At 58.3% G+C, this 26,220-nt stretch overlaps 9 protein-coding genes across 9 annotated transcripts; 5 read left to right on the top strand and 4 right to left on the bottom strand.

Moving 5' to 3' along the window:
* Positions 1-368: 368 nt before the first annotated feature.
* B0T15DRAFT_533217 (casein kinase substrate phosphoprotein PP28-domain-containing protein) lies at positions 369-1,565 on the top strand. The gene is made up of 3 exons (XM_062869355.1): positions 369-731; positions 783-1,345; positions 1,404-1,565. Exons 1-3 carry the CDS (start codon positions 662-664, stop codon positions 1,518-1,520), a joined length of 750 nt encoding a protein of 249 aa, XP_062721508.1. The 5' UTR covers positions 369-661; the 3' UTR covers positions 1,521-1,565.
* On the bottom strand, positions 1,566-3,164 carry B0T15DRAFT_533215 (uncharacterized protein). Its single transcript, XM_062869354.1, has one exon. It carries the CDS (start codon positions 2,766-2,768, stop codon positions 1,695-1,697), a length of 1,074 nt encoding a protein of 357 aa, XP_062721507.1. The 5' UTR covers positions 2,769-3,164; the 3' UTR covers positions 1,566-1,694.
* B0T15DRAFT_533211 (uncharacterized protein) lies at positions 3,145-7,348 on the top strand. The gene is made up of 4 exons (XM_062869353.1): positions 3,145-3,416; positions 3,481-3,820; positions 3,998-7,003; positions 7,083-7,348. The coding sequence occupies exons 1-4, from the start codon at positions 3,246-3,248 to the stop codon at positions 7,232-7,234; spliced, it is 3,669 nt and encodes a 1,222-aa protein (XP_062721506.1). The 5' UTR covers positions 3,145-3,245; the 3' UTR covers positions 7,235-7,348.
* Positions 7,349-8,904, bottom strand: B0T15DRAFT_502778 (uncharacterized protein). The gene has a single exon (XM_062867443.1). It carries the CDS (start codon positions 8,686-8,688, stop codon positions 7,435-7,437), a length of 1,254 nt encoding a protein of 417 aa, XP_062721505.1. The 5' UTR covers positions 8,689-8,904; the 3' UTR covers positions 7,349-7,434.
* A 128-nt stretch (positions 8,905-9,032) lies between these two features.
* On the top strand, positions 9,033-11,615 carry B0T15DRAFT_207441 (VHS domain-containing protein). The gene is made up of 4 exons (XM_062862633.1): positions 9,033-9,789; positions 9,842-10,505; positions 10,556-11,052; positions 11,123-11,615. Exons 1-4 carry the CDS (start codon positions 9,244-9,246, stop codon positions 11,327-11,329), a joined length of 1,914 nt encoding a protein of 637 aa, XP_062721504.1. The 5' UTR covers positions 9,033-9,243; the 3' UTR covers positions 11,330-11,615.
* Positions 11,616-12,072: 457 nt separating this feature from the next.
* Positions 12,073-17,626, bottom strand: B0T15DRAFT_511614 (uncharacterized protein; the record flags this gene model as incomplete). Its single annotated transcript, XM_062867927.1, has 6 exons — positions 12,073-14,891; positions 14,963-16,063; positions 16,241-16,283; positions 16,360-16,609; positions 16,801-17,501; positions 17,624-17,626. 6 exons carry the CDS (start codon positions 17,624-17,626, stop codon positions 12,073-12,075), a joined length of 4,917 nt encoding a protein of 1,638 aa, XP_062721503.1.
* A 1,817-nt stretch (positions 17,627-19,443) lies between these two features.
* Positions 19,444-20,418, bottom strand: B0T15DRAFT_396130 (SMAD/FHA domain-containing protein; the record flags this gene model as incomplete). The annotated part of the gene is made up of 1 exon (XM_062864816.1): positions 19,444-20,418. One exon carries the CDS (start codon positions 20,416-20,418, stop codon positions 19,444-19,446), a length of 975 nt encoding a protein of 324 aa, XP_062721502.1.
* An 821-nt stretch (positions 20,419-21,239) lies between these two features.
* On the top strand, positions 21,240-23,477 carry B0T15DRAFT_207091 (uncharacterized protein). The gene is made up of 3 exons (XM_062862632.1): positions 21,240-21,473; positions 21,608-23,035; positions 23,089-23,477. Exons 1-3 carry the CDS (start codon positions 21,383-21,385, stop codon positions 23,157-23,159), a joined length of 1,590 nt encoding a protein of 529 aa, XP_062721501.1. The 5' UTR covers positions 21,240-21,382; the 3' UTR covers positions 23,160-23,477.
* A 788-nt stretch (positions 23,478-24,265) lies between these two features.
* Positions 24,266-26,185, top strand: B0T15DRAFT_207086 (uncharacterized protein). The gene is made up of 3 exons (XM_062862631.1): positions 24,266-24,429; positions 24,500-25,882; positions 25,941-26,185. Exons 1-3 carry the CDS (start codon positions 24,370-24,372, stop codon positions 26,070-26,072), a joined length of 1,575 nt encoding a protein of 524 aa, XP_062721500.1. The 5' UTR covers positions 24,266-24,369; the 3' UTR covers positions 26,073-26,185.
* Positions 26,186-26,220: the final 35 nt, after the last annotated feature.

Here is a 26,220-nt window from a genome sequence, read left to right as displayed (position 1 = left end):
GTGGTCAGTGTCGGGTGGGTCGGCTCGGGCCAATCAACACCAGGTCGTTAAGCCTCAGACAAGTTAACAACTTATGTACAAGTTCCTACTAGTACTTGGGCAAGAGGGCAACAGAATGATACGCAAGTTGTCATGCATACTCACTCTCCCATGAGCGAGGAACGACTCTCCTAGGAGCTAGGGTGAGAATTCACTCTGAGTATGTTTGGGATGAGCGTTTCAAATCTGTTTACCTGAGCTTGGTTGTCCTGTTCGCAAACGGTTCACAGTGTCAGCTCCCCAGTGTCCAATTAGAGAAGCCAGATATCCTATCTAGTGGGTCAGCAAGCAGCCCCGCGGTGGTCGCACACGCGGGGCCAAGCGACGCAGACAAGAAGAGTCTTTGAGCTTGATAGTTGATGCACATTTGCTCGATCAACCTTTCATGTTTCCTTCGGACCTTGGGAAGGCGCTGCTGTGATCTTTTGGACATATAGCCGCACTACTTCAAACTTTCCTGCCTCCTTTTCTGTTTGAGTTTGAGGATCTTCTAAGAAGCTTACCACAGCAATACCATATCTTTACATCTATTCCGCATTGACCCTTGACCTGAGTCACCCTACCCCGCGCTCGTCCGAATCCCAATCAACTGTCAATTAGTTGACACCACACACTCGCAATCATGGCCGGTGGTCCTCCAGGAACAAGTTCGCGCGGCCGTGGCGGCAAGTTCAAAAAGCCCACCCGAGGAGGTGCGTGAGGACGGTAATCCTATCGAAGTGAACACAGACTGATAACCCCAGGCGGCAAGCATTTCTCGCGCAATCTCCGGCCCCTTGATGAAGATGGCAACGAGGTTAGCATGTGGAGCGAGGACGCTCAGAAGAAGCTCAGCGATGACGAAGAAGAGGAAGATTCTGAGGAGGAGTCGGAAGAGGAATCCGACGATGCCGGTCCTTCGACGCAGACGCAATCAGTTGCTGACCTGAGCCGCGAGGAGCGCAGGAAGGAGAAGAAGGCGCGCAAGGAGGCCGCGCTCGCCAAGGCTAGAAAGCAGGTTGAGGTCGGCGACCTGCCATCGAGCGACTCGGAGGAGGAGGGTGAGCACGACATGCCGGCCAACCCGAATCATTCCGCCAAGGCTCGCAAACAGACCAAGGTGTCACGTGTCGAGGAAGCCGCCGAGGGGGTCGAGAAACTGAGCGTCGCGCCGAGCAGACGTGAACGCGAGGCGATGGAAGCGCAGGCGGCGAAGGAACGTTACCGTAAGCTGCACGAGGCTGGCAAGACGGATGAGGCCAGGGCAGACCTGGCTCGTCTGGCAGTCATCCGACAGAAGCGTGAAGAAGAGGCAGCCCGGAAGAAGGTGCGTCCCTCCAGTCATATCATCGTGTCGAGCCTATGATCACTAACGTTTTGGGCAGGCCGAGAGGGAGGAGAAGGAAGCCCAAGACAAGGCCAAGCGCGCCGAGATCGAGGCTAGGGAAGCCAAGAGGCGAGAGGCGGCTCTGGGGCCCCAGAAGAAGGGGAAGAAGAAGTGAGGGTTTAAGTGTCTTAGGATACTTCGACCAGCATCGTAGCCAACATCTCTATTTAACTTGGCTATCCAAGGACGGCCCTTTCCCTTTCTTATGCCCTCTATATCTGGATACGTCCACCGCGATGCCCAAAACTAAAGTACGAATCCGTATAATAAGGTACCAGTATACATGAACCTAAGGCATGCCAGCCAGTCCATCGGTACCCACTGTCTCCTTCCAGAGCTCGTCAAAGTCCACCCCGTTCGATTTGAACATGTCCCGGATCTTCTTGGCGGCCTCAACCTGCTTCTCCGGCGTAAACCCCCCAGGCTGTGTTGTCTCGAACTGGATCATCTCCACCCACCTGAAGAACAGGTCCTCCTTTCCAAGCGCGGTGAGCGCGTCCCGGAAGGCAAACACCTGCCTTCGCCTCTCATCTTGCTCCACGGCCTCCCCCATACCAAGATCGACACTGAGCCACCCAAACTTCTTGTGATGCAACAGCACCACTGTCCCAAACGCCTCCAGCGCAATCTCCTTCTTGTCTACTAGCCGTGTCGCATCTGCCATTCCTTTCCAATCAAGATCCCACTCCCCGTCCATCGTCAGGTACCCAGTCTTCTCCTGGATACGCATCGGCGCTGTCGCCTCCCTCACCCGCCCTAGCACTGCGTCCCTCGCTGCCCTCGCCTCCTTAGACGCTTCGTCAAACAGCTCCATCCCCTTCTCCTGCAGAACACTATCCCAACTCTCCCTGCTCCGCCGCACGTACACCTCCATCGGCCTAAACCCAACCGCCCAGCGCCACGCAACAGGGCTGCTCCGCCCGCGCGTGCCGACCACAAACTCGTACGGCCACGGCCAGACAAACACGGCCAGCACGAAGTCCAGCAAGAATGTCAGAGCGCGCCACAAGATGGCCCGCGCGAGCTCTCTGTACGTCAGCTCCGACGCGCGCAGCGTCGTCTCGTTGGCGTATCCCAGCGCAGAGGTGACCAAGTCGAGGTACCACGGCAGAATTGCACGCATGCGCCAGACGAAGAGCCCCACCACGGCCAGGTTCATGGCCACGGGCACGAGGAAGATGTTGCGCTTGAAGGCCGGCGGGCGCGGGTCGATGTGCGTGATGTAGACATGTTGTGTTGGCAAGGTCGCGACAAAGGGTTGGAGGGAGGACGGAACCGGTTTGAAAGGGTGTGGCGGAGAGGATGGGATGCCGCCCTTCTTAGTAGTGGTGGGCGTGAGGCGGGCTTTGCCTTTGGGAGGCATGATGTTGAACTTCCCAGAGGTTGAAGAGGGTGATGTGTTAAGCTCAGAGTGAGCGTGACCGGGATATAGCTGGGGAACTAAAGGTGGTAAATGAGCGTAGATTGCGAGAGCAGTTACTTGTGAGAATTGAGTTATAGGCGTTGGAGAGTGAACGAAAGCCCGAAGTCCCTTTCCACAGTACAAGATTGTGAGAAAAGGAGAGTTGACAAGGGCTCATTGGATGAGAGGACTTGAGCCCTAACCCTCTTCTGTGTTTTACGTGTCCCCACTTCGTGTAAGTCGAGAGGTGTACCATCTCCTTTGATCAACTGTATATCCATCATGCAGGACAGTAGACTTGGACAAGCTGTGGAGGTACTCAGATGCAATGTGTTGAGGTGGATTCATACAATGGCATTCTCTAGTTGTCTGTACTCCGAGCCCTCTATGGCAGCGCTGTGATTGTCGGATGGCAACTTCATGAACTGATAAGATAAGATGACCCTGCTACGACTTGGGGGATCAGCGCGGGAAGCTTTCCATGAATTTTTGGCACTGCGGGACAGATCGCCGCGACGAAAAGCAGCTCCCACTTCCCACCAATTCTTCTACCGAGAGCGCCATGCCCCGCCGACCTCGACGATGATGCGACGTGGACTATGGCAGCAGGTATACTACGAGACACCCTCAGCCCATTTACCTAGGTTCCGCCACTAACACCATCTCCTTCCAGCAACAGAAACGCCCGTCTGCATGCCTTCTCTGCCGCTACAGTTCCAGTCTCGGCTACGGTGGCCGCACACGCCCATCGCTCCGATCGCTGCCGAGCCCTGATGGCACGACAATAGCAGCGGACTCCGTGCCGCCGGGTGTATTGCCAAATTATCTGCATTTAATGGAATGGCACTCTGTTGCGGCAGGCAGGACGAGGCATGGAGGACCCGGCAGCACAATGAGCCCCGGGAATACTACTAGCCTGGGGGCGTCTGTAGGCGTGAACAAGGGGAGACTATTCCTGCGATCGTATTCAATAGGTGGCTTACCGAGCTGGGCAACCAAACCATCACAGCCGCCTGCGAGCAGTGATGGGTTACTGCCGCATGAGCGCGCCGCAAGGGAAAGGGCTATGGCCCGTACGCGACCACCCCCGACGGTTAGCCCGTTTCCGAACAATGATGGCCTGCTTCCTCACGAACGTGCCGCAAGAGAGAAAGCAATCGAGCGTACACAACCACCTTTGTCCGATCCGACTGCGAGCAGTGATGGGTTACTTCCGCATGAGCGCGCCGCAAGGGAAAGGGCTATGGCCCGTACGCGGCCACCCCCGACGGTTAGCCCGTTTCCGAACAATGATGGCCTGCTTCCTCACGAACGTGCCGCAAGAGAGAAAGCAATCGGACGTACACAGCCACCTTCGCCCGATCCGACTGCGAGCAATGATGGACTGCCGCCCCACGAACGCGCGGCAAGGGACAAGGCCATGGGCCGTACAGGGGCAGGACTCAAGAACCGAGCGCCGTCCTGGGCGTCTGCCGTCCCTTCGTGGTCAACTGCCCCGCCGCCCGCACCGGCGAATTCCAGTCCAGTAACCGTGGCACAACAAGCAGACCCCTTTCCCTCTGTCTCCCCGTATGAGAGACTAGCGAAAGCCACTGTTCGTATGCAGGACCAGCCATCCAACGTGCGGCCGCAACAAGCAGTCCCCCTGACGTTCCTGCTCCCACATGAACGCGCAGCGAGATCTGCTGCTGCCTCGAAATCCTCACCCGTGGACAGGCGCGAGCCGCAAGGGAACATGGCTGGACGGACCAACGATCTTCGAGACAGCCGACAGGGACCCCACCTTTCCAGAAACCCTCTAAAATGGAACCAGGACCGCGCATGGCCAGCGGACTCGTTCTTGACAGGTGCGCCGCATTCTAGTCAGTCGCACAGTGGCAGACTCGGGTCAATTAGTTCCTTGACCCAACCGCAAACGGACGAGGGTGAGTGGAAAAATCTCACCCGACGGGAGCGGGCTCTGCCGGAAGGTTTCGGCCTGCCACCATCTCGCGATGCTCCACGCGGAGACACTGGATCGACGTTATCGCAATGGAGTGACTCCAGTTCCGGCGTGGATCAATGGAAACTTATGGAAAAGAGCTTTTCCGAGCAAAAGGAGCTTGAGAGTAAGGCGGCTAAAGCAACAGACTCAACCACTTGGGGTTGGGCCGACGAATACGTAGAAGAAGCCAGACATGCGAAGATACAAAGAATCGCACGTGAAACGCAGGGGCAGTATGAGCTGGCGAGTCCACAGGCTGCGTCCGACGTGCTTCGGCGCCGCCCGGGAGAGAGGGAGGACCGGTTCGGCCGCGAGGAGCGAGGGGACCGCAGAGAAAAGGAAAAGCCGAAGAGGAATAGATACCGGCGGAGAGAAGTCGAGGAGGACGACAACTGGGACGAAGACTTCTACGAGGAGCGACGGAGGCGGAAGGCTTTGAGAGAAGAGAAGGAAAGGCAAAGACTAGCGGAGCTCGAGGCGGCGGGCCCAACACCGATCTTCTTGCCCGAGTTCATCAGCGTGTCGAATCTGGCCATAGCGCTGGGTCAGAAGATCGACGTCTTTGTGTCGCAATTGGAGGAACTTGGTTTTGAAGATGTCAGCAGGGACAACATCCTCACCGGCGAGACGGCAGCCCTGGTGGCGCAGGAGTATGGTTTCGAGCCGACCGTGGACACCGGCGAGGATGAAGATCTTAAACCAGCCCCGCCACCTGCTGATCCATCCTCGTTGCCCCTACGGCCGCCCGTTGTCACCATCATGGGCCATGTCGATCACGGCAAGACGACACTGTTGGATTACCTGCGGAAATCATCCATCGTTGCCCAGGAGCACGGTGGTATCACGCAGCATATCGGCGCGTTCTCGGTCAGTCTGTCCTCCGGCAAGCAGATCACGTTCCTCGACACGCCCGGCCACGCCGCCTTCCTGTCGATGCGTCAGCGTGGCGCCAACGTCACCGACATGGTAATTCTCGTGGTCGCGGCCGACGACAGTGTCATGCCGCAGACACTGGAGGCTCTCAAGCACGCGCGTGCCGCCAAGGTGCCCATCATTGTGGCCATCAACAAGGTCGACAAGCCAGAGGCCAACGTGGACCGCGTCAAGGCTGACCTCGCCACGCACGGTGTCGAGATCGAGGACTACGGCGGAGACGTCCAGGTCGTTTGCGTCAGCGGCAAGACAGGACAGGGCATGGCCGACCTGGAGGAGAACATTCTGCTGCTGTCGGAAATGCTCGATATCCGCGCCGAGAGAGAGGGCATGGCTGAGGGATGGGTGCTCGAGTCAACCATCAAGCCGATCGGGCGCGTTGCCACTGTGCTTGTGAAGCGTGGCACGCTCCGGCCGGGCGATTTCATCGTCGCCGGACAAGTCCACGCCAAGATCCGCTCACTCCGTAACGAAGCCGGCGTCGAAGTCGACGAGGCACCTCCAGGCACCGCCGTCGAAGTCCTCGGCTGGAAAGAGCCGCCAGACGCGGGCGACCAAGTGCTCCAAGCCCCCGACGAAGCTAAGGCCAAAGCCGCCGTCCGCTACCGACAGGAACTCAAGGAGCGCGGCGAGGTGATCGCCCAGATGGCGCAGCAAGAACAAGAGCGCCGGGAACGCGAGCGCGAGCGCGAGCGCGAAAAGGCCCTCGCCGAGGCCGCCAACCCCCGCCGGAATCGTGGAGACCGCTTTGCGCCTCCACCCGAAGAACCCGCTCCGGAGGAAGACGAAACCGCAAAGGACACCACCAAGTACTTGACCTTCCTCGTCAAAGGCGACGTGCACGGCTCCGTCGAGGCCGTGACCGCCGCGTTGATGGAGCAGGGCAACAACGAGATCCGCGCCAAGGTGCTCGTCTCCGGTCCGGGACAGATCACAGAGTCCGACGTCGAGCTCGCGGCCGTGTCTGGGAGCAGTATTATCAACTTCAACAACACCATCCCGAACAATATCAAGCGGCTCGCGAGTGACGCCGGCGTCAAGATCCTCGACCACAATATCATCTACCACTTGGTCGAGGATGTCAGGACGCGGCTCGCGGATGCATTGCCGCCGCTGATCGTGAAGAAGGTGGTGGGTGAGGCTGAGGTGCTGCAGGTGTTCCCGATCAATATCAAGGGTCGGAAATACAAGAATATCGCCGGGTGCAGGATCGGGAATGGGGTTGTCAAGAAGGGATGCAAGGCGAGGGTCATCAGAGGAGGGGAGAACATCTTTGAGGGTAAGTTTGAGTCCCCTTTCCTTGGTCACTTGCAGATTGTTGGCGACTTGAAATGTGTGGCTAATGAAACCGCTACTAGGCACCATCGAAACGCTCAAACATATCAAGAAGGACGTTGCCGAGATGAAGAAGGGCAGCGAGTGCGGTATGTCCTTCGCCGACTGGGACGAACTCCAGGCCGGTGATCATATCCAGGTCATTGAGGAGCACGCCGAGAAGAGAAAGTTGTAAGATGATTGTAACATATAGGAAAGAGTGGAAAGGATAGACAAAGGGTCATGTGTAAGAAGGGCATGTCACATATGTGAGACGGCGCATATAGCATGGGATGGCTTGGGTAGTGTCGTCTGATATACATTCTACGTAAAATAGACCGCTCCTCATACCCAACCTAGAAGAGATAATGTCGGCTGAGAGTATCGCTGCAACGGTCACCACCTCTTCGGTGCCAACGCCCCGCCCGATGAGAACGTTCTGCTTGTTGTTTGAATTCGAGACCGCTCCTTTTCCAACTTGACCAGGCCTATCCGGTCAGTCAGGGGCGTAGCATTGATGATGTTGTCAAACTCGTCGTCGCCGTCGTCTGATCCATTGTCTGAGTCGGGCTCTGCGTCCGAGTCAGGCTTGAACTGTTGCTGCGGCCGTGCCACTGTCTGGAGAGGTTTCTTCTCCTGGGGTTCGGGGTTGGAGAAGGGCTTCGAGGCGAGGATCTTGCGGCGGATGGCTTCCATTTCAGCGTCATCGTCCTCTTCTTCGCTGTCGCAGGGAAGAGCGTAGCGGTCTTTCGCTGCTGGCTCTTCTTGGTCTTGTGCTTTCTTTGGCGGCGGGGGTTTACTGCCTAGGTAGATGCCGTCTAAGCTTTCCTCCTGCTCCTCGTCCTCGTCCTCGTCTTCTTCGCTTCCATCTTCACCCTCATCATCCTCGTCTGACTCCACCGGTGCCCTCCTGTTCACATTCCCGCCCGCCCACAGGTCATCAGGATCCCCCTCTTCCCTGCTCTCCGCATACTCCCGATCCAGCCTCTCCATCCACTCCTGTTCCGCCCTCTTGATCGCCGCCTCGTCCTCGCACGCCGCATACCTCCTCAACAGGCTCGAGTTGATCTCAAGGAACGCAGTGCCATACGAGAAGGGCGCCAGCACTTGCTCGGCCCAGTCGTGGTGGCCGCAGATGGCGAACGCGGCCGCCAGCGCCTCGACGCAGTTCAGCCGCCACGGCTTGCCGTAGTTGACCGTGTTGGCCGCCACCAGGTAGGGAAGCAGCCGCTCGCACTTGCCGCCCACCTTGGACCACTGCACCTCCTTCGTCCGCGCCCACGAACACTCCACCACGGCCGCGCCGTACTGCTCGAGCAGCGGCCTGTCGGCCGGCGAGAGCGTCTGCTTGCCGTTGGGCGTGATGATCACGCCCGAGTGCCGCTGCCCGAGGTGCAGCTCGCGCATGAGCCCCAGCTTCATCAGGCGCTTGCCCGAACACCGCTTCGGGTCACAGTGGCCGAGGTCCCAGCAGGCGGCTTTGAAGGCCGGACGGGAGCTGGAGGAGGAGGATAAGTTGGGCGAGAGGGAGGAACGTCCTTCGGCGCCATTGTTGTTGTTGTCGCCTTCTGATCGTCGGTGGTTACGAGGAGGCCCGCGGTTGTGGTGTTTGCCTCGCGACGAAAAGTTGTCTTTCTTGTGGCGAACCATCTCTGATCTCTGTTGGGGTTTGGGGGATCGATGGGCGAACGAGAGTCGTGCTGAGAGTGCGGACGTCGAGTTCTGTATTCGACAGACCTGACCCTCCTCGATGTTTAGGTGACAATACTTCAAGCTCTGTTGAAAAGTACCTAGTGTATCTTTTGCCTACCAGGCAGGGAGCAAATAATGACGGGATGTCTTGAATATCCTTTCGGACAACTTCATGGTGGGGTTGAGAATAGGTGCACAGTCTGCCCCGCTGACGCAACCCACCTTTTTGCTGCCTTGGGCCCCACAACGGACAGCGGTGGCTCCCTTATTCAGGAAACGGGGTCGATCTCCTCCATGGGCGACTACCTATTACCTAGCATTAACCCACCGCAGGGGGTCTGAGCTCAACCACCACGTCCAGGTGTCGCAAAGCTCAGGACCTGTGATCGAGTGTTCCTACGCCGATCACTGGCTCTTTCCTGAGCGCCAATTACCGCAGACTGCCGTTCAAGACGGCGACTCGGGCGCATTCAGACTGACGAAGAGCGGTATCCGAGGAGGCCGCCGTTCACAATGGAGGCGGCTTCGGCGCGGTACGCCGCTAGGGACCGCTGGGGGGAAATGGGCAATCCGGCGCCGTCGCAGCTCCAGCGTTTTATCCAGGCGGCCTGCAGTCCCGAGAACTACGAACCCAACCTCGCGCTGAACCTGGAGATCGCCGACCTGATCAATGCCAAGAAGGGCTCGGCGCCGCGTGAGGCCGCCGTCGCCATCGTCAACTACATCAACCACCGCAACCCCAACGTCTCGCTGCTCGCCCTCAACCTGCTCGACATCTGCGTCAAGAATTGCGGCTACCCGTTCCACCTCCAGATCAGCACCAAGGAGTTCCTCAACGAGCTGGTGCGCCGCTTTCCCGAACGGCCCCCCATACGCCCTTCGAAGGTCCAGCTTAGGATTCTCGAGACCATTGAGGAATGGCGCAGCACAATATGCGAAACGAGCCGGTACAGGGAGGACCTGGGCTTCATCCGTGATATGCACCGGCTGCTGAGCTACAAGGGGTACACGTTCCCGGAGGTTCGGAGGGAAGATGCTGCCGTGCTGAATCCGAGTGATGTATGTGACAGCTTTGGACCTCTATACGCATCTAGTTTATTGACCTATGCAGAACCTTAAATCCGCGGAAGAGATGGAGGAGGAGGAGCGCGAGGCGCAGTCGGCGAAGCTGCAGGAGCTTATCCGGAGAGGCACGCCCGAAGACCTGCGCGAAGCAAATAAGCTGATGAAGATCATGGCGGGTTATGACACCAGGTCGAAGGTCGATTATCGCGCCAAGGCCGCTGAGGAAGTCGGGAAGATCCAGCAGAAGGCCAGGCTGCTCGAGGAGAGGTTAGCGGCCTTCAAGCCAGGCGACAAAATGGTGGAGGGTGATGTCTTTTCGGAGCTCGCGGCCGCGCTGTCGAGCGCCCAGCCCAAAATACAGAAAATGTGTGAAGAGGAGTCTGACGATCACGAAGCCGTCGCGAAGCTGCTTGAAATCAACGACAGCATACACCGGACAGTTGAGCGGTACAAGCTGCTCAAGAAGGGTGATATTGAGGGCGCTCAGCAAATAGCCAAAGGTGCCCCAATTGCGACAGATAGCGGGAAGAAAGCGACGAACGAACTCTCCCTGATCGATCTCGACGAAGGCGATGCGAACGGGGCGGCTGCTGGTCAGAATTCAGGCCAGACTACGGGTGTCGAAGATGATCTCTTGGGCCTGTCAATAGCCGATTCTGGCAGCTATGGCCAGGCAGGAGGGATTGCACTAGGCTATGGGGCCAACACTAGTACGTTGTACGGGAACAATCTTCGCCGAGTCCCCTGCTAACAGTCACAGATATCCCCGGCCCAGCATTGCTGTCCTCTGTCACGCAAGGCAACAGCGCCAAAGGCCAAGTCCCAGCATCCAGCCCATCTCCCGCCCCCTTCTCCAGTTTCTCTTCCTTCACGTCTGCGCCGGGGTCACAGTCCGCCACTCCGCAGCCGCCTCAAAGGTCGGCCTTTTCGCCTCCGTCACAATCACCAGCAGCAGCCACGGACCCATTCGCGGCGTTGGCGTCGCTCTCGCAGAAGCCGGCCACCACATCTGCTCAACCAGCGGCGTCGGCATCAAATGATGACGATGAGTGGAATTTCTCATCCGCGCTGCCTCCAGAGGCGGCCCCACAGCTACCCCGAGAGCACAAGGCCGTGGTCAGCAACACGAGTCTAAAGATCGACATGATGGCCAATCGGGCCGTGGACACAGACCCGTCCATCGGCCTGTTGTTTGCGTTTACCAATACCACGGCGCAGCAGATCTCAGAGCTACACTTCCAATTGGCAGTGACGAAGGTAACGGCGGCCATCCACCACCTCTAGGCATTTAGTTGAGTTATACGTGAGGCTAATGGTTCAACACTAGGGGTACGAGCTGCAGCTCAAACCGCAGACAGGGAGGACACTAGAACCGAAGCAGAGCCGAGGTGTGACGCAGTCGATTACTGTCTGGCATGCCGGGAGCAGGGACAGGAAGGTGGAATCGATCAAGTTGCGGTGGAGGGTGTCGTACAAGGTTGGGGGCGAGCTGAGGCAGGAGATGGGTGAGATCCCAGAGTTTAGTGTTGCATAGCCAGAGTGGATGGATGGATGTGTGGGTTTTGAGCGAGCAATGGAGTGGACCGGAGTGAGGTTTGATGGATCACGAGGTGTTAAACAGCATTCGACATTGTGTGAGAGGAGTGTGATATGGGGGAAGTTGATATCCTACCCACCCGACACTTTACTGAAACCAGATCAGATGAGTTCTGTTTCTCGACGGCCATGCGATCTCCAGCTAGGGGTATATATACAAGTCCCACCCCCCAGCCGACCACCGCCGGACCCTAAGCGCTTAGACAAGTGGCTGGACCATTTGGCCAAGCGGTATTTGGGGAAGGCAGCAGGCAGGTGCTCCTGCCGCAATGTGCACACATTGAGTGGGTGTTGGTTCGATTGCGGAGAAAAAGCCCAGCACGGGTTTTCATAGCTGGCCATCCCGGCGAAGGCAGTTGGTCGGTGAGCCTTTTGCATTTTCCTCTGCTCCTTCCTTCCGCAGCCCATTACTGTTCTCTGTCCGACTTCAGCACGCAAAGGCGTCTACACGACTTCGTCATGCAAATGTGGAATCTTTCTACTGGAAGAGACGACATTTTCTCGAAATATCATGATAATAATACATTGAGTATATGGACGTTTACGTTTCCGATGACACATTCCCCCCCTCTTTTTCCCATGATTACCGCCATCACACCATCCGAAGCACCAACACCATCCCTGGTACGTGTACAATACATGCCATCGATCTTATGTGCCTCTGAGCCTACCTACTAGCACCTACTCACTCCATACACCCAAGCCAGCCGTGCCCGTCTCAGGAGGAGAGCTCCCACTCCTCGCCCTGTTCCCCGCCCTCCTCGCACTAGAACCGCTGCCTAAGCCGGGCGACCCAAACTCAACCACGGTTCCATCATCCATCCTGAACCCACCAGCCGCCCCGTGGCTCCCCCCCGACGCCGACCGCGACATGGCCTCCCCTCCCATGCTCATAGCCGTGCCGGGACCTGCGCTGGCCGGGGCACTTCCCACCTCCGTCATCATGATATCGACAGGCGGGCTGTTTGCATTTGCGTCCACCGGCGGAGTCGACCACGCGGCAAGCGGGTGCTGATGCTGATGCTGATGCTGATGCTGATGCTGATGTATGCTATGCCCTAGCTGACCCTGAGAGCCAGCCCGCCTCGTCACCGAGGACGACGACGAGCCGGGGGAGATGGGCAGCAACGGCGATCCGGACCCGGACGACGGGGAGGCTGCTCGGGGCGAGGCAGCACTGCCGGGCGAAGGCGACAAGCTCTGTGCTCGCACATTCTTTCCTCTGTCCTTCTTGCGGCTGCTGCTGCTGCTGCGGATGCGGTTCCTGCCCGCCGAGGGGCGCCATCGCGCCAGGCTGCTGCTGCTGCTTCTGCGGGTCGTCCGCTCACCACCCCTGCTGTCGTCGTTGTTGTTGTTGGTACCAACGCCCGGCGGCAATGACGTCCCGGTCACGGCTGCACCCATAGGACCGCGCGGATACTCCCTCGCATCCACATCGGAGAAGGGCGTGTCCAGCCGCGGCGAGGGCTCTGTCTCCGTGTAGGATGGCGGCCGGCCACGGTTGAACGGGGAGAGGCGGGACGTGGGACTTATAGGGCTGGCGGGGATGGGAAGTGCCTGCCCTCTGCCTGTTCGCAGCGGACTGGTAGACCGTGCGTGCACTGCTCTTGCTAACAGAGGAGACGGCGCACCGGAGGGCGGCGACTCGACGGCTTGCAGCTCCGGGCTGTTGGTGATGTTGATGCTCGGGTTCAGGGAGGAGCGGTTGGACCCGTCGCGCGACATCGGCTGGGAGGAATAGCCGCCGCTGTGGAGGACGGCCGGCCGGGTTGGGAGGGCGCTGTGGTGCTGCTGTTGCTGCCGACTTGGCAGGAGGGACGGGTAGGAGCGGGACAGCGGGTCGGGCGCGCTCGACCACTCGACGCCCGACGACGTGACGGGTGCGCTGCCGTCCGGGGGGTAGACCACCGTATCCCAGCGGCGGACGACGAGCGGTACCATCAGCTCGGCCGTGGGGATGCCGGCGAAGGAGGGCGGCGGGAAGGGCGAGGCGTGGCTGGCGGGGCTGGAGTTGGCGGAGCGGCTGCCGCGGAAGATGGTTGCGGGAGGCACGACGGGATCCTCTTCCGCCGGCGGCTGCTCGACCTGCTGTAGTGGTGATGATGGCGTCTTGATCGTGCTGTTGTCCGACGGCGCCACCGGCCTCTTGGGTGGTGTGTTGATGGCGGGAACTCTCCAGTTCTTGAGCGACGACATGATCTGGGCGAACCCCTTTGGTGAGCCTTCAAGCAGGAATTGGGCAACCTCGGTGCCGGGCGTCTTTTGGGCCTGTGGCAACGCCCAACTGTTTCTGCCCAGAAGCGTCTTGGGCCGGGTCGAAGTGGGAGAACCGAAGCTGCCCCTTGACTCTCGGGAAGGGGGTGAGGCCATCTTGATCTTGTTCAACTCCATCTCTGCCTCGCTTTGCGCAGTCAAGCGTGGGCCCAGAGGCGAACTCGAAGAGTTCCTCTTAGTCGAGACAGAGCCCACGGCGACCTCGGGGCTAAGCCCTACCCACGGATCCCCAATCACCCTACCTCTCCATGCTCCAACATGGATATGGTTTCGCCGTCTCTCCTGCGCCGTGATAACCCTGTGGCGTGGAATGACATCGTGCCAGTCATCATAGGCGCCACTTACCCCCGTCTGGTTGTCGGTAGGCTCCGGAGGCAGTGAGACGGCGTCGGCCATCTCGGCGGCACCCATGTACACCTGCGTCTCGGGTACGGACACGACGGTCTCTTGGTCGTCGTCCTCGATGTACTGCGGCATCGGCGGCATCACCACGGGGTCCCTGGGGTACGGGGTCCGCGACGGGAGCTCCTGCTCCAACTCCAACAACAACTCGGCCGTGGGAGACTGGACCAGCTCGCTAACATCCTCCTCCTCCTCCCCGCCTAGCGATCTCATACCACTCTGCTGGCTACTCTGGGAATCCAGCGTCGCGGCGTCGGACTGCGAGGAGTTACTAGTGCTGATCCGATCAAAAACCGACGCCGGATGCTCCTCGGCAGAGCCGTGCGGCAGCTGGTCGATCTGGCCCTGGATCCTGTCCAGTCTCTGCTGCAGCTGCGGCCTAGCGCGCGAGAGACTGGGATAGCGCTTCTCGTAGCGATGCAGATTCTGCCGCAGCTTCTCGCCATGGATGCAGAACCGGCGGTAGTCGTCCGGCAAGCCGACTCTGGAATCCCTTTGGATCCGGTCGTCCGCTTCATCGTAGGACCGGCACCAGACGGCGATGGCTCGCTCCAGCCAGAACCCGATCTGGTGCTTCTCGTGGATGAAGTCCCGGAAGTAGGCCTGCACGACGCTGTGGATGCGGAGCAGGTCGAGGTGGTCGGCGTGCCTGTCGAAGCTGCACCTGGAACTGCGCGAGCTGGTGGGCGAGCTGTCGTCGTCGCCTTCGGACCGCTTGAGCAGGCCGAAGGCGATGAGAACCGCGAGCGTGTTGTTGAGGCTTGGCTTCCTGAGCTTAACATCGCTGGTCTTCACCGGGGTGATCTTGTCGAGGGCGGAGAGGCCTGTGTGGCTGGTTAGCAGATATGTGACGCTGACAACCAAAATAATGCTGGAAGCCGGAGGTAACACGTACCAAGCGCGAGCATCTCGACCGGGAGATGCTGGTCGAAGAAAGCCAACAGGGAGATCAAGTTTAGGGCCGCATTCTCGCCCCGGTTCTCGAGCTGCTCCCGCACGGCCTTGTACGCAGGCAGATCACCGGCCTTGGGCCGGCTCCGGTACGACTTGAGATAGCGGGCGAGCGGCTCCCGCGTGGCCTTGAGATGCTGCGCGGCGACATGGATCATTAGCGGCAGCCTGCCCATCAACTCGACCAGCTCCAGCGCCATGGCCCGGTCGTCGGCACTCCACGGCCGCTTCCGCTCCATCTCCAGCAGCAGCAGATCCTGCGCCTGCTGCGCCGTGAGCAGGCCCAACTCCATCACCTGCGGATTGTCAAACCGCGGGTCCCCCGTCACCGCCCGCTCCGTCGACGTGTAGATCAGGCTCGTGTTCCGCGCATCCGGAATAAACTCGTGCAGCCCGGGGATATCAAACTGCACGCCATCGAAGACCACCAGCCACTCGCGGCGCGCATTCAGCCACCTCCGAACAATCTGCACGATCGTCTTCGGATCCCGCAGCTCCTCGACGTCGCGGCGATGCAGTCCGAACCCGCCGCCGCTGAGGGCCTCGTTGCGCGCGATGCGCCAGAACCAGTACTCCAGCTCGTGGCGCGACTTGGCCCGCACCCAGTACACGCCGCCCGGGTAGTCGTCCTTGTGCTGGAAGACGTACTGCCGCGCGAGGTGTGTCTTGCCGCCGCCCGGCAGGCACTGGATCAGCACGGCCGACGTGCCCTCGGACCGCCGCTTGCGGTCCATGAGCATCTCGTGCAGCGCCTTCAGCTCGTCCTCGCGCCCGACAAAGTACGAGTTGGGGCGGAAGGCTTCCGGGTGGATGAAGAGCGGTTCCGCCGTCGTGGTGGAGGTGGTGGTGATGGTGGTGTGTTCGGCTGGTTCTGGGAGCGGGGGCAGCAGCCGTGGTGAGGGTGGTGACAAGGGGGCCGGGTTCGAGTCTGATTGCTGAGCCGTCTCGGTTAGGAGACGAGGAGCAGATGTAGGTCGAGTGGGCTGCGGGAGAGATTTAGGGGAAGCCATCTCATTATTGCTGCTGCTGTTGCTGCTGCTCTGGTCTACACAAAAAAGCCAAACTCATCAGCGCGCGTCCCGGAAAGAAGAAGCTGAGCTGTCACTCGGCGTCCAGTGGTACAACGACGACTCTTGTTCCACCCCTGCCACACGCAGCACTTGCCCCTGGACAGGCCACGCCTGGTACCACAGATGACCACCTGCTGGCGACAGTAACCTACCAATTGCTTGTTGAGACCCGGCGAATTCAAGGGCAGACCTCTGCTGGAAAGAAGGTCAGTATGCTGCCTCCTCCCAACCCCGTCGATGCTTCCCAGGTTAACGAGAGCGAAGAACTTACGTAGGGCCGTGCGCGTTCAGAGATCTCTAGGCTCGCCCTCACCCGCCGTTGGTCCTCTTCAACTTCCCACCGGATGGGGATGACGTTCGGGGCGTCGGTGATCCATTCCCGGATCGCCGTTGAGATGGTCCGATAGCCCGGCGCATGGTCGCTCTCAAACTTGCACATGCCCGAGTGTGTCGCCTCGATGCCGTAGTACGTGACACCGGGCAGTTGAGGACTCGCCGACTCGGCGTCCACGACCAGGATCCTGGGTCCGTCAGCACGGAGTATCTATCACACACCCGATGCCATGACGTCTGACAACAAAAAAAAGAAAAAAAAGAAAAAAAAAAAGAAAAAAAAAAGAAAAAAAAAAGAAAAAAAAGAAAAAAAAAGAGAGAAAGAAAAAGAGAACGAAAAGAAAGAAACAAAGAAAAAAGATAGGTGCAAACCACGTACTTGGAACCCTTCACATCCGTCTTGTGGTTCTCGTGCGCCATGTGGATGTGGAACTTCTGGTAGATATCCAGGAAGTGGTTGCTGATCTGCTGCAGCGTCTCGCTGTCCCTCTTGAGCGACCGGAGCAGCACCGGCTCCGTCGCAAGCAGCTTCCTGGGCACCAGCGCGTCCGCCATGCGCTGTATCACGCCGCCCCACGCGGCCGCATCCGACCCATTGTGCGGCGTGCCCAGGAAGACGATGCCGTACGTCGACACCACCACCGATCGCAGGTCCTCCAGGTGCGGCTCGTGCACGTCGTTCGAGTACAGCAGCGCCCGCTTGGTCACGATGCCGCCGAGGCTGTGCACCACCCAGATGATGGGGTTCCGCTCCGTGCCCTCGCTCTTGCGGTAGTGCGTGAGCGTGGTGACGAGCGTTTGCGCGTGGTGGTGGATGAAGTTGTCGTTCGGGTTCTTGGCCGTCCGCTCCCAGAAGCCCGCGTAGACGTCCGCGTTGTACCCGTACACCAGCACGTTGGCGTGCTGGTCCTTCAAAGACGCAGGCAGCAGGTCGGTCGGCCAGTACACCCCGTTCGGCGCCGTCCATGTCTTCTCGGGCGCCCCGTTGAGGCCGTGGACCAGGACGATGTCGGCCTTGGCTTGCGGGTGTTGGTAGACCGCTGTGAGCTCGAACCGGTTCGGGTGCTTGTTGATGGTGGCCTGTTGGTTGGTGGTTGTTAGTACTTATTAGCCAGCCTTACACGCACCGAGGCGGCCCGGCCCGCATTTGCGGCAGCAGCACGGCAGGAGATCGATGGTCAGGGGTCGGAGATCGTACTCACCATGCTTTACTTCCCTTTCTTCCCTTTCGACGGGCCTAGGAGACGAGATGGGATGCAGTACTGACCATTCCTGGCGCTTTCTCACAGGGACCGGCCGAGTTCGCCGGAGCCGGAGCCAATGTGCTGCTTTCCTTCTTATTATAGGAGATCGGAGATCAAACAATGTTGCCTACCAGGTAGGTTTTGCCCGGCTTGCTCAGCCACTGCGGATCAGTGGCGAGGACTGCAGCAAGGACGGCGAGGACAAGAATAATCTACCAAAGATACACAAAAGAGCGTGCGATGTGACGAGTTCACTATCCCGTCGGCCATCAACAGTCAAGGTCGCGGTATGCAGGGCCAGCTGATTGCCCCATCCTCCTCCAGCCGAGACAACCGCGACAGTCCAACTAATCCGTACGCAGTACTTCGTTACAGCTGCCGACGGAGACGAACGCAGGTAGGAAAAGGACTTGTCACGCGGCTGGCCGAGAAACTGACCAAGTGTGGCAGCTGAGCCCTCCGCAGGAACAGCCGTCCATTTGGCGTCGAGTTGTCTCAAAATGCTCGGGCACGGGAAAAGCGGCATCAGCAAATAACTACTAGTAATCACTGCGCAGCATGTAATAAGCCAGCGTCTGCTCGTTTCAAATAGCCTTCCAGAATCCTTCCGCCCCTCATCTTTGGCTGCCGTCCAGACGGGGCGGGACGCAGCCGGCTGCAAGCTGAGGGCGAAGGTCATGCTGTGCGCCTGAGCTCGGTATGTGTCACCCGCGCCCACTCAAAACTGACGCTAGCGAGCCCCGCCCAGGGCCCCCCCCAGGCGATCTTACACTCATTCAGGGGTTCAGGCAATGCCGCCGCTAACGAGTTTGAGCGACCGGGCCTTTTGCACATGGTGTGGCACGTCGTATAACAGCCGGCAGACGACGGGCATGAGCCCAGCCTCACGAGATTTGACTCTTTCTGATTCTGGGTTGGATACTGTAGTATTCTAGTGACTTCCTGACGTCAACGCTGCAATGGTATATAACGGATCTTCGTTGTAGCCTCATCAGCTGCTAACCTGCGATGCCCTTTCAGGCATCTATTGAATGGATGGTGAATGAACCCGTGTTTCGGTAGTGACACCTTGGAGGTCCATTGCCATAACACCGCACACGCTCCTACGTACCCTCCCAATCGTCGGGGAGACGGCAACAGCCTAGAAAGATGATGCTGACCCTTCTCTAGCCGGGCCGGTTATACAAGACACCTAACCGACACTTGTTTAGGGGCAAGAAAGAGGAAAGGGGACATATCTCCGGCCCTTTTTCCGAGAAATGTACAGTCATTTTGGCAAAGCCAGTGAAGAAAAACGGCCGTATGATGGGCCTGGTTGCACACATGGCCACACTTTTGCAATGCATGAACCGAACGTTCGGAGGCGAGATGTTGGCTTTGTCCGAACCTTGCATTTGTGTCACAACTCACTTGAAGCGGCAACGCCGCTATGTTGTGACAGCTCGCATAGGCTGCGCTGAACCTTGACTCGAAATCACCGGTCGAGCGGTATCAAACCCGGCGCAGCCAGCACGATCACAGCAGATCGGTCGTGCAAAGAAAAGCCAGACTCCGGTGCAACGGCTCCTAGGGACAAATACGCGATTTGATACCACACCGGGGTCACGGCCGGCTTCGGCATAACACGGGGCCACAAGAGGCTCTTGAATGTCGAGCTATGGTTGAAGGCATTCGGACGCAGAATGCCGTGTCGGAGACAAAAAGGACTCCAGGGACCCGCCTTCCGTGAGATCGAACATCTGGATGAACGGGTGCTGTGTTCTCTAGGCCTGCTTCTCTCATTCCTTGGGCGGCAGCATGAGCACATACTCCCTTGTGCTTGAACCGAACTGAATCATGTCCTTGTTCCGTAGTTCCAAATAACGGCTTTCGGGCACCTTTTCGCCGTTGAGCTTCGTGCCGTTCGCGCTCTCCAGATCGATCAGGTACGGTTTCACCCGGCCGATCTTGTCCCCGAACTCGTTGCGCTTCTCGGTGTAGCGGAACTGTACGACGGCGTGCTGTTTGCTGATGCTCGGGTGTTCGGCGGGAAGATCGACGACTGCTAGTTCTCTCCCAATCAGCCAGCAGCTCCGGGTGCTGAGTTCGACCGTGTCGACAATATCCTGGCCCTTGAAGACAAACAGCTTCCATTGGTCGCGTGGAGGTGGTTTCCTGGCCTCTGGCGGCTCATGGTATTTCAGGGTGATGGTGGTGCCATCGGCTTGAGTGACCGAGTTGGACGCTGCCGCCAGCAACCCAGAGTTCCCAAAGTTGGGTTTCTCTTTTGGCTTCTCAGGTTCTTCACCTTTGCTAATGGCGAACGAGTCCCCCTGCGACGGCAATGGGCCAGAGCGTTTGACAAGGCTTCGTCCGTCGTCGGATCTTGCCCGCTCGTCCGCTCCATCAAGTCGCCGCTGAGACCTACGATCGGGACTTCGCCGCATTCGCGACTCCTGCCTATCATCAACATTGCGCTCACGATTGCGCCTGCCGCCATCCCTTTTCTCACTTCGCCGGCCGTGGGTCTCCCGTTCGAAATCCCGATCTCTCCTCTCTCTACCTCTTGAACGTGACCGCCTGTCCCTTGAGCCGGGTGTTCTTGAACGCCGTCGGTATGGTCGTTCTCGTGATCGTGATCGTGATCGATTGCTGCGATTGACATGTTTGTCTTCCCAGTGTCTTGTCTTCCGTTCCTCCCTATAATCTTCGGGCTCATCCTGCTGTTTACTGCGGCTGGGCCTCCGGTCGCCTTCTGAGTTATCCCCGGGCATTGTGAATGCAGTGCACATCGAACATCAAGTTGTCTTCTTCAATCCGCGACTGCTCTTGGTGTTGCCGACAAGGGCTAATCCGATCACTGCAAATAGCAGTGCCTGAGGCCTGAGCGAAGGTCGAAGCAAACTGTGAGCTTATTCGATAGGTAACTGGCACGTTCTCGGAACCCCGGGCACTGACGAACGTTTCCAGTTGCCACAGCATTGTGGGCTGGCAGCCTCGAATCCTGGACGCCGTGACGGTGAGAGAGTGGGTCGGAAGACACCGGACAACAGCTGGCAGCCTGGCAGGCGATGTGATCGTCCGGTCTTGAGCCGGTCACCGGTAATTCCGTCCCTGTGATCCCTGCCCTGGCTCGCCGCTCGCCAGGCTGTGTTACCTAATCCCGCCCATGCTTTGCTGGCAGCCCACTCTTTAACTTGGGCCTTGCTCACCGTCATCCAAACGTTCTCCCGTCACATTGTCCAAACCTGCACTTCTTATCGGGCTGACCAGTTCTCGCCAGTTCACCTTCCACTACAATCCATCGGCTGACATCTCGAGCGATCTTTTCTCTCGAAAGTCACCGTACCTAACTTCCAGCGCCTCTTATCGTTGTCTCCTTTCACAACAAGAAGGGCGTCGTACCATCAACCGCCACCCCCTGGGTCCTGCCCTTCGCTCCCATCTTTAAATAAAGTCTTGTTTCACGCATCGCTGAGCAAGGTACGGCTCCGCGACTACAGGGCACCATCTTGGTACCAAAGTCATCCTACTATTCCCACCCGCGATACGCGACTAGTCGCTGCTTGTCAGGTGGCGCTGGCATAAGCCGGCATCATTCCCCCAGCAACTCGCAAGCGGAAAGCCGCTGAGGCGACGATATCCTCTGCTGGCACCGCTCCGAATAAGAGGATTCTCGCCTCAGCCGGCCCCGACACAGCTCCTCCCACACCGGTAACCACAGTCGCGGACGGCACCATGGATTCGGACGACGACTTCATCTCCAACGTGTCTAGCGAGGAGGACATCATGCCAGACGATAGTGACAATGACATGTCGAATGATGAAGGTTGGTATTCGCTGCTGTTCTTTACCTCTTCGTGCGTAACTGTTTGTTCGGTCTCGCCCGGAAGGGTTTAAGTCAAGCCGTCGTGTCGCAGTCGCTTGTGTACAGCCATATGCTAACCGTCGCGGCCTTTCTAGATTATGGTTTCGACGATGAGCCCGACGCGTACAGCGACTTGCAGAAAGAGCCCGGACACGGGAAGAAGGCCGTCTATGACGTTGACTTCAGCGTCTACCAACCAAGCGACATTCAGAAGCAACAAGATGACCTGATAGACGAGGTCAACATGATCCTGGACATCTCAAAGGAGGAGGCGGCCATTCTTCTCCGCTACTTCAGGTGGAACAAGGAGCGGTTGATTGAGGACTACATGGATAGGTCTGGCCAGGTCCTTGATGCTGCTGGGCTTTCTCGAAGTGCAGCTGGCCCCCCCAAGATCCAGGTTATTCCCGACTTTGTATGCGACATCTGCTGTGAGGACGAGCCCGGGCTCCAATCGTTCGCCCTCAAGTGTGGCCACAGGTACTGCGTGGATTGCTACCGCCATTACCTCTCACAAAAGATCCGGGAAGAGGGCGAAGCGGCGCGCATCCAGTGTCCTTCTGAGGGATGTAACCTCATCATCGACGCCAGGTCGTTGGATCTTCTTGTACCCCAGGATCTGACCGATCGGTACCACGAGCTGCTGCACCGAACATATGTCGAGGATAAGGAGACACTGAAATGGTGTCCAGCCCCCGACTGCCAGAATGCCGTTGAGTGCGGGGTGAAAAAGAAGGACCTCGACAGAGTGGTTCCCACCGTGTCCTGCCTGTGCGGCCACCGCTTCTGCTTTGGTTGTATTCTGAACGACCATCAGCCAGCTCCGTGCGAGCTCGTGAAGAAGTGGCTCAAGAAGTGTGCAGACGACTCGGAGACGGCGAACTGGATTTCAGCCAACACGAAGGAGTGCCCAAAGTGCAACAGTACGATCGAGAAGAACGGTGGGTGCAACCACATGACTTGCCGGAAGTGCAAGCACGAGTTCTGTTGGATGTGTATGGGGCTGTGGTCCGAGCACGGCACGAGTTGGTACAACTGCAATAGGTTCGAGGAGAAAAGCGGCATGGAAGCTAGGGATGCCCAGGCCCGCTCACGGGTATCGCTTGAGCGCTATCTGCATTATTACAACCGCTACGCCAACCACGAGCAGTCAGCCCGTCTGGATAAGGACATCTTCCATAAGACAGAGAAAAGGATGGTACAACTGCAGAAAGAATCCGGCATGTCATGGATCGAGGTGCAGTATCTTAACTCGGCCTCCCAGGCGCTCCAGACGTGTCGGCAGACCCTGATGTGGACGTATGCATTTGCCTTCTACCTCGCCCGCAACAACCTGACGGAGATCTTCGAGGACAACCAGAAGGACTTGGAGATGGCGGTTGAGGCCTTGTCCGAGATGTTCGAGCGACCTATAACTGATCTCGCCGACCCAAAGCTGAAGGTGGAAATCATGGATAAGACAACCTATTGCAACAAACGAAGGGTGATTCTTCTGGAAGACACCGCACAGAACCTCGCTGAAGGTATGTAAACTCGAATCGGTTTAGTCGTGTGCGTTATGACTGACAAGCAATAGGAAAATGGACCTTCAATGTCGAGTTGACGGGCTCGGCCGTCAATGGCGGAGCGGCGAGCACCCGACGCTAGGAGGCGCTGGAGGTGTTCGGTACTGTGGCAGTATTACTCCGTGCGTTCCTCGGCGAACGAACAAGGGCGGCGGCGGCAATATCAAGCCGGCATCAGTTGTCATAGTTGCCTGAAGCTCGATGATTTTGGGGGTTGACCGGAACGGTGCATTTGGGCTTTGCTGGAGCCTACTCTGACCTGGGGTTTCACTAAGCAAACTGGCGTGTGGTTCGGCATAGATTGGGCACATCTCCGGAGTTCGACTTGACCTGCAGCGCCTGCCGTGATTGTTTGTGTACATGTACATTAGATGGGAGAGGGCCGGGGCATGGGACAGCGAGGAGGCGGGAGCTAAGGTTTGGGATGGAATCAACTTGAACGACATGAACTCACATTCGACCTCATCTCTGCTTTCTACAGACTACACCGTACTTCACGGATCACTTGAGACGAGGATCTGGTCATTACCGTAGGGCTACGGCATGACGTCTACACCAGGTAATCATCACAATACTACAATACATACATCGTACACAGGCACATGGGGCATGAAATCTTCCGGAGTCGTTACCCGGCTGTTGGACCTGGGGAGGTCCCACTTTGTTAGGGTCCCGCTTGGCACAACTGTCAGTGAGTTTCAGCATTTGCTTCCATAGCATGAGGGAAGAATCCTTAAGCGACGGTGAGATGAACAGGTCGAAGGTCGCGTTAATAAATCAAATCACAGAACTAACTCTAGACGGGATCTCAGGAATTGTGAGTTACTCTCAGATTTAGGCACACATACTAACATATACTGGTATTCCCCTCACCGGTCCATGTGCCCGACAATGAATGACTAACATTCCGATGCCCGCTGCTTTCCGAAGCCGACAGCGGAATGGGTCAATTCTCACCCGCTGCCGAGCAGCTTTTCCGAAGGCGGAGACTTGCCGGGGAACCTCAGGTGGGGACCACGGCACTGCTGTCGGCCATTGACGGGATTCCGGTACCACTGTAGAGGGCCCGGGGGAAAGTGCCATTCATTGTAACTTAGTGCCGGCGATGGCTTCCTTCCAGCTGTCTCTGAATCTTGTTTCTGTTTACTTTTCTCTTCCCTTTTGACCGTTTTCTTGCATTGCGGTGTTGCATTTGTTGCCCTTCTTTCGCGACGTTGCTCCTCGCCAACTTGCCTATCGCGTCGTTCCGGTAAACCCTTCTATAGCCGAACGCTCCAGATTTACAATCCAAGATGCCGTCGGCGGCGATGTGCATGAGGACACTGAGGGCATATGCCAAATATGGCCAGAATGTACCTGGTTCTCAGATCCCTGGAATTTTTACTAGTCTTTCTTCACGCGTACTGACTGTGGCCTGGACAGCATGCGGCGCTCTTTGCGCGGTCCTTCTCGGCGACTGCCCGCCGGCGGGAGATCAACAAGATCTACCCATCGGCCGCGGAGGCGCTTAAGGACATGAAGCCCAACACCACGCTTCTCTGCGGCGGCTTTGGCCTGTGCGGCGTGCCAGACACGCTGATTGACGAGGTGCTCAAGAAGCCAGAAATCACGGGGATCACGGCCGTGTCGAACAATGCCGGCACGGACAGCAGCGGCCTCGGCAAGCTGCTGAAGACCAAGCAGATCAAGAAGATGATCGCATCGTACATTGGCGAGAACAAGACGTTTGAGACCATGTACCTGACGGGCGAGGTTGAACTGGAGCTGACACCGCAAGGCACGCTGGCCGAGCGCTGCGCCGCCGGCGGCAAGGGCATCCCGGCCTTCTACACGCCCGCCGCCTTCGGCACCGTCGTGCAGACGGGCGAGCTGCCGCTGCGCAACAAGCCGGACGGCACGCCGGATGTGTTCTCGTACCCCAAGGACGTCAAGGTCTTCAACGGCAAGAGCTACCTGCTCGAGCACTCGATCGCCGGCGACTACGCCTTTGTCAAGGCCTACAAGGCCGACCGGCTCGGCAACTGCCAGTTCCGCCTGGCGGCCAACAACTTCAACGGCGCCATGGGCCGCAACGCAAAGATGACCATTGTCGAGGCCGAGCACATCGTCGAGCCCGGCGAGATCCCGCCCGAGGCGGTCCATCTGCCGGGCATCTACGTCAAGCGCGTCATCCAGAGCACCGCCGCCAAGAACATCGAGAAGTACACGTGGAGCAAAGACCCCAACGAGGCCGCCGTCGAGGACCCCAAGGCCGCTGCCGCGCTGGGCACGGGCGACACCAAGGCCAAGCGCGAGCGCATCGTGAAGCGCGCCGCCAAGGAGTTCAAGAACGGCATGTACGCCAACCTGGGCATCGGCATGCCGATGCTTGCGCCGGGCTTCGTGGGCGACGACGTCGAGGTGCAGCTGCAGAGCGAGAACGGCATCCTAGGCCTAGGGCCCTACCCGCTCAAGGGCCAGGAGGACGCCGATCTGATCAATGCCGGCAAGGAGACGGTGACGCTGAAGCCGGGCGCGTCGGTGTTTGGGTCCGAGGAGAGCTTTGGCATGATCCGGAGCGGCCGCATTGACCTGACCATCCTCGGTGCGATGCAAGTCAGCGCGACGGGCGATCTGGCCAACTGGATGTTGCCCGGGAAGGTCAAGGGGTTCGGTGGCGCGATGGACTTGGTCAGCAACCCGAGCATGACCAAGGTCGTTGTGACGATGGAGCATACCGATAAGAAGGGCAATCCCAAGATTGTTAAGCAGTGTGCTTTCCCCCTAACCGGCAAGGCCTGCGTGTCGAGGATTATCACTGAGCTCGTGAGTTTCTCCCTTAGCCTTGATTTGACGAATGGAGTGATGCTGACTTGGCGAGCAGGGTGTCTTTGATGTCGACTTCGCCCATGGGTTGACACTAATTGAAATTGCCGATGGCGTGACGGTGGACGAGATCAAGGCCAAGACTGAGGCGCCCTTCCGGGTTGCGGATGATCTAAAGCCCATGTTATAGGCGATGTTATGACCCTCGGTTGACGCAGCGTACGGGATGAGCACCTCAGATGAAGGAGGACTGCCGCCTCTGGTTGGACTACACGTGTACATAATTTAGATACCTTGGCTTATGTTCTTTTTATGCTAGAATGCAATAGCACGGCGGT

Source organism: Chaetomium strumarium (genome assembly GCF_033439665.1).
Source record: "Chaetomium strumarium strain CBS 333.67 chromosome Unknown B0T15scaffold_4, whole genome shotgun sequence".
Taxonomy (NCBI): Eukaryota; Fungi; Ascomycota; class Sordariomycetes; order Sordariales; family Chaetomiaceae; genus Chaetomium; species Chaetomium strumarium.
Note: the sequence above shows the minus strand (reverse complement) of the source record. Positions and strands in the feature narration are given on the sequence as shown.

What these genes read in the sequence shown, in the direction of transcription:
- B0T15DRAFT_533215 (XM_062869354.1), bottom strand. Translation starts at nt 2,768, where the DNA reads ATGCCTCCCAAAGGCAAAGCCCGCCTCACGCCCACCACTACTAAGAAG.
- B0T15DRAFT_207091 (XM_062862632.1), top strand. Translation starts at nt 21,383, where the DNA reads ATGGATTCGGACGACGACTTCATCTCCAACGTGTCTAGCGAGGAGGAC. An exon ending in TGACATGTCGAATGATGAAG is followed by an intron (nt 21,474 to 21,607) that starts GTTGGTATTCGC and finishes CGGCCTTTCTAG; the next exon opens with ATTATGGTTTCGACGATGAG. An exon ending in CGCACAGAACCTCGCTGAAG is followed by an intron (nt 23,036 to 23,088) that starts GTATGTAAACTC and finishes GACAAGCAATAG; the next exon opens with GAAAATGGACCTTCAATGTC.
- B0T15DRAFT_533217 (XM_062869355.1), top strand. Translation starts at nt 662, where the DNA reads ATGGCCGGTGGTCCTCCAGGAACAAGTTCGCGCGGCCGTGGCGGCAAG. An exon ending in CAAAAAGCCCACCCGAGGAG is followed by an intron (nt 732 to 782) that starts GTGCGTGAGGAC and finishes TGATAACCCCAG; the next exon opens with GCGGCAAGCATTTCTCGCGC. An exon ending in AAGAGGCAGCCCGGAAGAAG is followed by an intron (nt 1,346 to 1,403) that starts GTGCGTCCCTCC and finishes CGTTTTGGGCAG; the next exon opens with GCCGAGAGGGAGGAGAAGGA.
- B0T15DRAFT_207086 (XM_062862631.1), top strand. Translation starts at nt 24,370, where the DNA reads ATGCCGTCGGCGGCGATGTGCATGAGGACACTGAGGGCATATGCCAAA. An exon ending in ATGCCAAATATGGCCAGAAT is followed by an intron (nt 24,430 to 24,499) that starts GTACCTGGTTCT and finishes TGGCCTGGACAG; the next exon opens with CATGCGGCGCTCTTTGCGCG. An exon ending in CGAGGATTATCACTGAGCTC is followed by an intron (nt 25,883 to 25,940) that starts GTGAGTTTCTCC and finishes CTTGGCGAGCAG; the next exon opens with GGTGTCTTTGATGTCGACTT.
- B0T15DRAFT_533211 (XM_062869353.1), top strand. Translation starts at nt 3,246, where the DNA reads ATGACCCTGCTACGACTTGGGGGATCAGCGCGGGAAGCTTTCCATGAA. An exon ending in AACCAAACCATCACAGCCGC is followed by an intron (nt 3,821 to 3,997) that starts CTGCGAGCAGTG and finishes TGTCCGATCCGA; the next exon opens with CTGCGAGCAGTGATGGGTTA. An exon ending in AGGGGAGAACATCTTTGAGG is followed by an intron (nt 7,004 to 7,082) that starts GTAAGTTTGAGT and finishes AACCGCTACTAG; the next exon opens with GCACCATCGAAACGCTCAAA.
- B0T15DRAFT_207441 (XM_062862633.1), top strand. Translation starts at nt 9,244, where the DNA reads ATGGAGGCGGCTTCGGCGCGGTACGCCGCTAGGGACCGCTGGGGGGAA. An exon ending in CCGTGCTGAATCCGAGTGAT is followed by an intron (nt 9,790 to 9,841) that starts GTATGTGACAGC and finishes TGACCTATGCAG; the next exon opens with AACCTTAAATCCGCGGAAGA. An exon ending in TCCAATTGGCAGTGACGAAG is followed by an intron (nt 11,053 to 11,122) that starts GTAACGGCGGCC and finishes GTTCAACACTAG; the next exon opens with GGGTACGAGCTGCAGCTCAA.
- B0T15DRAFT_502778 (XM_062867443.1), bottom strand. Translation starts at nt 8,688, where the DNA reads ATGGTTCGCCACAAGAAAGACAACTTTTCGTCGCGAGGCAAACACCAC.